Source organism: Melospiza melodia, chromosome 3 (assembly GCF_035770615.1).
Source record: "Melospiza melodia melodia isolate bMelMel2 chromosome 3, bMelMel2.pri, whole genome shotgun sequence".
Classification (NCBI taxonomy): domain Eukaryota; kingdom Metazoa; phylum Chordata; class Aves; order Passeriformes; family Passerellidae; genus Melospiza; species Melospiza melodia.
This window is the reverse complement of record NC_086196.1, coordinates 2,630,246-2,638,346: the sequence shown is the minus strand read 5'-3', so window position 1 is coordinate 2,638,346 and position 8,101 is coordinate 2,630,246. Positions and strand designations below refer to the sequence as shown.

Below are 8,101 nucleotides of genomic sequence, written 5' to 3'. Positions count from 1 at the left end.
GGAAGTCAGAAAAGGAAGTGCTCCAACACTTCTGCGGGACCACTGACACAGACCGGCGCTAAATAAGCTTTGGGTTTTTTGCTACTATTTAGAAACACCACGTTGTTATCTTATCCTTTAGGGTCCAACAAATTATGGGAAATTTTATGTTCCAAACACTTCAGAAGTCTCAACCAGCAGCTCTCAAAGAATTGACCGAGGAGCTGAGAACTACTGGCAATTAACATTTAATGGATTCTTTAACCCTAAGGGATGTGTTGGCACATCAGGGCAGGAACAAAGAGGTATGCGACTTTGATAAATTTTATGCAGGATGAGAGCTAGCATTCACTCTGTAAGCTCCGAGAGGTGGGGAAGAGGCTGCTGGCAATGAGATAATAATCAGGGGGATAGAGGACACATCCTTCTAAACAACGCCAACCCACTGGCTGACGGAAACGCCCTCTTGTCAAGCTAGTCAGCAAGATTCACGGCGACCAGACCAAATTAACCATTGCCTAAAGCTATGGGTAAGACATTTTGTTTTGCACTTGGGTGACATGCAGGCAAAAGAAAAAAAAGGGGAAAAAAAAAAAAGAGAAAAGCACAACGGCAGATCAATACAGCATTTACCAAATATAGCAAACTCAGACTTACAGTCTCCTTGAGTCATCCTTGGCGAGATTCCAGTGGCATTTTTCTTTGCCCTAATACTGTTTATTTAAAAAAAATCCCACAAACATAAAATCAGGAGGGGTTTTGTTCATTTTTGGAATAGAAAATGGGGGACACCAAATTAGAGAGTATTTAGATTAGGCAGGAAACTGGGTTGTTGAAGGCACACACTGACCTCGAGTACACCAATACCAGTCTCTTTTGCAAGACCGTGAACCTCTAACTCTTTGGAGTAAACCAAAAATTTTGTATCAACCCTTAATTTAGAGCATCGAGAGCTAAACAGCCTAATTTTACAATTACATAACCAGTATCTACAGGCAAGCCAAAAACCCCTTAATTTCTGAGTTTTTAACCAGGCTCATGTCAGGGCTGTACTAACGAACCCTGCCAAGTGCCCCGTGTGGAATGCAGCGATGCTCTGGGCCGAAGGGGCAGCATGAACACACCTAACGCAGCTCAGCCTGTCTGTGAGGATGCTGCTCACACCAGGGAGCCACCTCAGCCATTCTCATCCTCTCCTGGGACACCAGAGAACAGACGGTGTATCGTTTCTGGTGATCCAAAAACTTCAAAACACTTTTCTAGCTTATGTAAATTTCACAAACTTCCTGGTATTAATTTTATTTAAACACTAGATTACAAAAATAACTGCAAATCTGTTACCTCCTCATCATGCCTGTCAGGCTAATCTACAGTGCAATTCCTAAAGAATTTTAAGTCAGGGGGATGCATTTTCCAGCATAGCTATGAGCAGGAGACAAACCTGGTGAAAACACAAAGTTCGACTTGCTCCATTCATTTTCTGTCGCTGCTTACTTTCAGTGTGGACTCGCTTAATAGCCACATACTATTGAAACGTTTAAGGAGCATCACCGCATGAATTTCAATGTCTAAGTGCCCAACTTGCTTGAACTCTCAGTTTTCAACAAACAAAACAATCCTGGAACGATTTGTCACAAAGGTGGTGTTTTTTTTTAAAGGTAAGGAATTCTTGGTGCATTATTTATCTCCTCATTTTCCCTGAGATAATTAAAAGATGAAGTATTTCTACCAATGCACTAGAAGGCTATCAAGTGATTTAAATTCACATACTTGAATTAACAGACACACACTCAAAGAAAAACAGAGACATGTATAAGGGGAGGCCAAATTGTTTTATTTAATTTTTTAGTGACCAATTGAATTTTTGGCAGAAAGCTCTGCTCTTTCCTTTTTTTTTTTTCTCCTTGGTTTTTGTTTTTAAACTTTTTTAAAGAAATCAGCAGTGCTCGAATTGGTGGGTTGGAATTTTAGTCAAACTCCAGTTAATTTTAAAAATGAACAGATGAACGGGAATTCCAGATAAGTTTCCAGAGCAGACGGCAAAACTTCACATTTGTATGGAAAATTCCATGTTAATACTTGATTGGGAGACAGAATGTAAAACTATTGTCAGTAGTGCACGAATAGAACATTCACATTTGATCTGGAACCTTAATCAAAAAGCTGTACTCTCTCCTTCCAAAATTTTCATTACCTTGTGCAAAGCAAGTCAAGTCTTCATGTGTCAAGCACACACGTAAAATTGTCCATATTTTATATACAAGACATCTACCAATCAGGCAGTGCAAAATACATCCTTTCATAACAAAACTAAAATGTACCTCTCAAAGTATGAACAAGAATATACACATAATACAAGATGTACACTATTTACACAACCATAAAAAATATAATACAAGGATTTTTTCATGTGATTATAAGACTTGACAGTCTTTTGCAATTTTTGTTGCAACAAGGCATGTTTAAGTTTCCTGGATGGAGTTTTCTTTGCCAATTACTCAAGAGATCTTGGAAACTACGCTTGAACTTTTAGGAGAGTTTTCAAATGGACTGCCATCAACTCCCTGTTTTGGTCGGACAGTTCAGCTGTGCCACCCACCCAGTGGCTGGGGGGCTTTGGAAGGACACTGGGAGACGGTGGGTCACTGAACTTTGCCCCAGCGTAATTTTCTTTTTGGCTCACTTCATTGAGGGCGATAGGTTTCTTGGACTTGGCATTTCTGAAGTTTTCTGTGTTTTTAAGTGGCTTTTTCTCCTGCTTCTGAACTATTTCTGGCGACACAGAATCCTGCCAAAAGTTCTCTATCTTTTTCGCCGAGGCGATCTTCGTCACTGGCGCGTTACACTTACTCTTCGGCCTGTTAATCTTTGGTTGTTCACACAGGTGTAAGCTGTGAACGGGCTGGCCGTAGGGAACGGCCGCCTTCTCTGTCTTTCCCATCTTGTTTTTTAAGAACTGCGGAGACAAAGAACAATCAACTCAACTACACCCCTCTCCTCCGCGCTCCCTCACCGCCCCCGACACTTACTGAAGCGCGGGGGGCCACCTCGGCAGGGGGAGGGGTACCGAGAAACCTTCTCCCCGCTATTTCCCGCCGCTCGGCCGGCACCGGGGGCCTGAGGGCGCGGAGCCCCGCCGGCCGCCATGGGGCGCTGCGCGCCGCGCACGTCCCGCCTTCGGCGAGCGCGGGGCGGGGCTGGCGCGCGGCCAGCGCGGCGCTAAATCCGGCTTGTTGCTGGGGCGCAGCGCCGCGCGCCCATTGGTGGGCGCCGGGCAGCCAATCACCGCCCACGGTTCTCCCTCAGCCCCGCCCCGCCCCGTCCGAGCGTAACGGAAACTCTGCCGCCCCCCCGCCCGCTCCCCCCCCCTCACCGCTCTGAGGGGGCGCCCCGCTCGCCGTTCCCCCCCCCCACCCCGAGGGAAAGGGAAAGCCGTCGGCCGGCTCGCCGGGCACCGGGAGCGGGCTGAAGTGAGGAAAAGTAGCACAGTCTTGTCTTTACCTCCTTCCTGAGGGGTTTGCCGGGCGCGGGTCTCGAGGGGGCAGGCGCAGGGGGTTCCTCCGGGGGGGCGTCCGTCACCAAGTCGGTTCCTAGCGGCGTCCGTCTCCCCAGCCCGGCGCGGTGCTGCTGGTACTGCTGGTAGCGACTGGGTAGAAGCCCCGCGGGGCCGGGCCGGATCTTTCCCTTCCTCCGCCGCACCCTCTTCAGCGCGGGGCGGGCGCTGCCCCCCGGGCCCGCCAGGCAGCAGCTGGGCTGGTTCTCGCAGTTGCTGTCCCCGCGCCGGAGGCGCTGGAGCAGGGCGGAGGGCGGCAGCCGCCGCGGGTCTTCGGTGCCCGCCGAGATCCGAGCCAGGAAGGGCGGTGGCGCCGTGGTGGTAACCATGGTAGGACGTGGGTACCCAGAGTTGTGCCGGGGAGAAGGGTCAAGCCCAAGCAGGGACGAGCGGGTCGGATTGCTGGGGAGGGTCTGCCCGAGCTTTGTGACGGGGTGAGGAAGTGGTGGCGCAACCGGAGCCGCCGCTAGGAGAACATGGCGGGGGAGTGAGGCGAGCCACCAACAGCTCCCCGGTGTTGTTACCCGGGTGCGTCCCGCCCACTTCCGCCCCCGCGCCAACCGCCGTGCGCGGATGGCGCCAGCATCGCCCCTCTCTGCCCCGCCCCGCCAATCGCGGGGGAGCAGCGGCCTCTCTGCCCTGGCTCCAGCCAATCGAAAGCGACACAAACACTCGGGGCCACGCCTCCCTTAGGGGCCGCCCAATCCGGGCCGACACGCCCTCCCGGTCTCCGAGTCACGGGCTCGCAGTGCGCGGCAGGCGGGCGGTGCTCCACCGGCCAATCGGGATCCGCACGAACAGCCGAGGCCACGCCTCCCCGGGCCTCTCAGCCAATCGCGGGAGACGTAAACAGGCGTCGGCGCGCCCCCGGTGGGCGGTGGCAGCGGGCGGGCACGCGTCGCTCGCCATGGAGGAGCCGGGCCCGGCCGCGGCGCCGGCGGAGGGGCGGGGGCGGGACGAGCGGAGCCTGGAGGCGCTCAGCCTGGCTGGCGGCGGAGGGGCGGCGGTGGCGGGGCGGCAGCTGTCGGAGGGGCGCCGGGCGACGCTGGCGAGCGCCCTGGAACTGGAGGGGACGGTGCTGCGCGAAGGGCGCCTCACCCAGTTCGTAGCCAACAACCTGGAGCGGCGGATCCGGCTGAGCGGCGCCCCGCGGGGCGAGCCTCCGGCGGGGGGCGGCGGGTCCTCCATCCCCGCCATCGACCCCGGGGCGCTGCAGGACGTGGTGGCCCTGGCCGGGCAGGTGGCGGCGCAGGTGGACGAGCTGCTGCGGAACGTGCACTGCGGGCTGCAGGCGCTGACGGCGCTCAGCGTCGGCTGCATCCAGACCTACCGCGACGGCGTGGAGAGCCTGGGCGAGGCGGCCGACCTCAGCATCCGCGCCATGTACGCGCTGGTGGCGCGCTGCGAGGAGCTGGACCGCGCCATGCAGCCCGTGCCCGCCCTGGCCAAGCGCATCCGTGACATGAAGGGCACGCTGGAGCGGCTGGAGGGGCTCTGCAAGTAGCTGCTCCCGCCGCCGCTCCTCCCGTGCCGGCAGCCGGGCCTGCGGCTGCTGCTCTTTGGCTCCGGCGGCCCCACCGCTCACGGCGTCCGCAGCTCCCGCCTGCGCATCCTCGCTCGCTCTCCCCGTGCGTGACTTGCCGGCAGCCGTGGCCAGAGCGCCTGGGTTGATCTGGACGAAGGGAAATTTTTGCGGCGGACGAAGGAAAAAGTCCCGGTTGAAAACCGCGGGGTACATGGCAGATGGTGCTTTTTAGCTTCAGCTCCATTAAAGAATTTGGATTTCACATGCCTTACGCTTTCTATTTATTGAGGGCTAAGAGAAACTAACGAGTATTAATTAAAAGTAGATTTTTTTAAAAATCAAATTAAAAATTCTTGTGAGTACCTGCTTGATGCTTACAGGCATCTGTGCTTATTTGTAGTTGATTTGGAGCCTGAAGAGTAATTCTCACCTATGTTTTTAAAGCAAATAAACTCACTGAACACCACTCTTTCTTACAGGACACAGTTTTAAGATAAGAGTAAGTTTAATACACATAGCAAAGACACTTGTTTTCTGAGAAGAATATAAAGTCCATGGAAGATAATTTAGATTCAGATAAGAACAAATCATAAGCAAAGTTCTAAATAAAAGCTTTCAGATTAAATGTGCTTTGCCTCTATTAATCTTTACAGTTTTCATGGTGTAAAAGTTTAAATGGCATCACTGTGAAATGATCCTGTTATTTTGTAATTTGTTTTTTGTTTTTTATTTTGGTTTTTTTTTCTTTCCAGTTGGGAAAATATCTAATTACATGAGGAATAGAAGTACATGATGACATTACGTGGGTGTATGACTGACATAAAATGACTGCTTTGGAATAATTTATTTGTATAACTTTGAAGCTTTTGTATACAAATCACAGTGTGCAGAAGTGATTCTGCTATATCAGGGAGTGTTTCTCTGAGACCTGAAAGTAGCTGAATTCTCTACTCGCTAATGTTCCTATGCAAAAAGCCTCTTAGGTGATGCTCTTAGCAATCTGTTTAGGTCACAAATGTCCCTGTAACAAGATTTCAGCAGAAAAAGGATCAATAATCTTATGTAAGTGTAATAGTGCTTTTGGTGACCAGCAGCTCGTAAAAACGTTGGAATGAAGGTAGCCAGAAATACTGCTCTGGTCCTGGACCTGTGGTTGAAGAGCAGACAGGTTTACCATGGGCAGAGCTGCTACCCCCCCGTAATCTCCTCAAAAACACCAGGTGAGGGGTGAGCACTGTGATACCCTGTGCTTCTGCATGCAGACAATAGTGAATTAGAACAGAATAATTTGTGTTAATGCTAGCCTGCTTTGCATGATGCCACTCTCTGGCCTGTTTTGAGCCCCTTGGCACGGCCACGTGTCCCTCAGCACAGGGCTGTGTTTCATGTGTGGCCTTGTAGCCCTAGCAACGGGACAAGACTGGAACTGGGCTGTGCCAAGGTAGGGCTCTCTCTGGTGTTGTCTGCTGTGGCTCCAGGAGGGGACCAGAGGCCTACCACAAGTCAGGGGGAAGGAAAAGAGCTGAACTGCTGCTGCATCCCATGGGCCTAGACGACACTAAAGATGGCTCAATAACACAGCAGCAGCTGCACTTTTAATAGTTCTGTTATTCCTGGGAAAGTTTGAACTCGTCTATTATGCAGATGCAGTAGTTTTGCTAAGTGTGTTTGGTACATGCCAAGAGTGAACACCAAAGGTTGATCTTGCACAATTTGTGAGTACTGTTGAAATGTACAGGAAAGACCTGCAAGCTTATTTGTGTAGCCACATATGTACAGCTACTCCTCACTCACACAAGCTAAGGTGAAGCCTTTAAAGTGTTACAGTACACTCTTGGGTTTTGATAGTCTTTCATTTGTAGTCATCTTCATTCAATGCTAATTCCCTACTAAAATTGTTGAGTCTGTAGAATAAAGTTATTACTTTTATGTTTTTAATTGTTAGTGGTTAGTTGTTGTTGAGGTGTTTCACTTATTGTGTTTCTTATTTGGAAAAATAATTTGAAAGCTAATTTAAACTCTGCTTCTGCATCTGCACAGGAGATTGCAGAGCTGGTTTCAGTCTAGGTCCTCAGGCAATCATTTCTGGCAGTGATGTCATTCATGTGATGAAAAAGGAATGACTGACTTGTGAATTGCAAGCATGAAGAAAGCAGTAATTATGCTGTTTGGGTTTGTTTTTAAAATATTTTTCTGAACACGTCAGCTTTTTTGAAGGGCAGATTTAACTGAACTTGTTGAAGTGACTCCTGTTGCCTGGTGTCTGCCTTGTGCCTTTGCCGTCCCTGGCAGGCCCAGCGCAGTTGATGCCAGCCTGTTGTGTGCCCCCGCAGTTGGTATTGGTTGGTCGCCCCATGGCTGCTGTAGTTCCCAGCCCCCTGTCCGTAGCATTGCTGCAGGAGTGGTGACACTTGCCAGCGTCTGTGCCAGCGCAGCTCTGTGGCAGCCCTGCCCTTGAAATCCCGTGGGGATCCCTGCGAGCTGCAGTGCAGTGCGGCTCTGTCACTTAGGGTGAAGCTGGTCCTTCTGCAGCCATGTGCTTCTCTACTGCCCTTTTGATCCTAGTCCAGGCTTTCTTGTGCACATCCTGTGTTAATTCTAGCGCCTTCCCAGCTTTTGGATGTTGAGAGTGAAAACTTACAAGTTCTTTTAGCCTTTTTTGCTTAGTCTGTCGGTGACCAGTGGAAAACCATGTCTGGGTTTTCCAAGACCTTCAAATGGCTTGCATATATTTTCTTGCTTGGTCACTCAGTGATACAATTGTTTGCTTTCCTTATCAGCTGCCAAGTGAACTTTCATTGTAACAAGATGGGCAAGGTCAGGGAAGAAAATTAACAAAATATAATGATTTGCATAGCACTAAGCAAAGCCAGATGCAGAATTATTTGTGGACTAGGAATGACTTCTCTACTCTGAGAACCACCACTCTATTAGGAATTGGTTTAGTCTGATAATTTTTTTTTTCAAGTGTGAGGTGTGACTGTAGAAATCCTTTTTCTGATTAAGGTATGGTTGGTTCTGCTTCATTCAGGGCATTTTTAGTC

At 50.3% G+C, this 8,101-nt stretch overlaps 2 protein-coding genes across 2 annotated transcripts; one reads left to right on the top strand and one right to left on the bottom strand.

Moving 5' to 3' along the window:
* Window positions 1–1,792: 1,792 nt before the first annotated feature.
* Window positions 1,793–4,061, bottom strand: PNRC1 (proline rich nuclear receptor coactivator 1). The gene is made up of 2 exons (XM_063150642.1): window positions 3,481–4,061; window positions 1,793–2,935 (listed from the first exon to the last, which is right to left on the bottom strand). The coding sequence occupies exons 1-2, from the start codon at window positions 3,859–3,861 to the stop codon at window positions 2,495–2,497; spliced, it is 822 nt and encodes a 273-aa protein (XP_063006712.1). The 5' UTR covers window positions 3,862–4,061; the 3' UTR covers window positions 1,793–2,494.
* BORCS6 (BLOC-1 related complex subunit 6) lies at window positions 3,860–5,682 on the top strand. The gene is given in 4 exon segments (XM_063153557.1): window positions 3,860–3,925; window positions 3,972–4,043; window positions 4,045–4,280; window positions 4,334–5,682. Coding segments are annotated over 4 exon segments (1,077 nt in total). The 3' UTR covers window positions 5,037–5,682.
* Window positions 5,683–8,101: the final 2,419 nt, after the last annotated feature.

What these genes read in the sequence shown, in the direction of transcription:
- PNRC1 (XM_063150642.1), bottom strand. Translation starts at nt 3,861, where the DNA reads ATGGTTACCACCACGGCGCCACCGCCCTTCCTGGCTCGGATCTCGGCG. An exon ending in GCAAACCCCTCAGGAAGGAG is followed by an intron (nt 2,936 to 3,480) that starts GTAAAGACAAGA and finishes TTGTCTCCGCAG; the next exon opens with TTCTTAAAAAACAAGATGGG.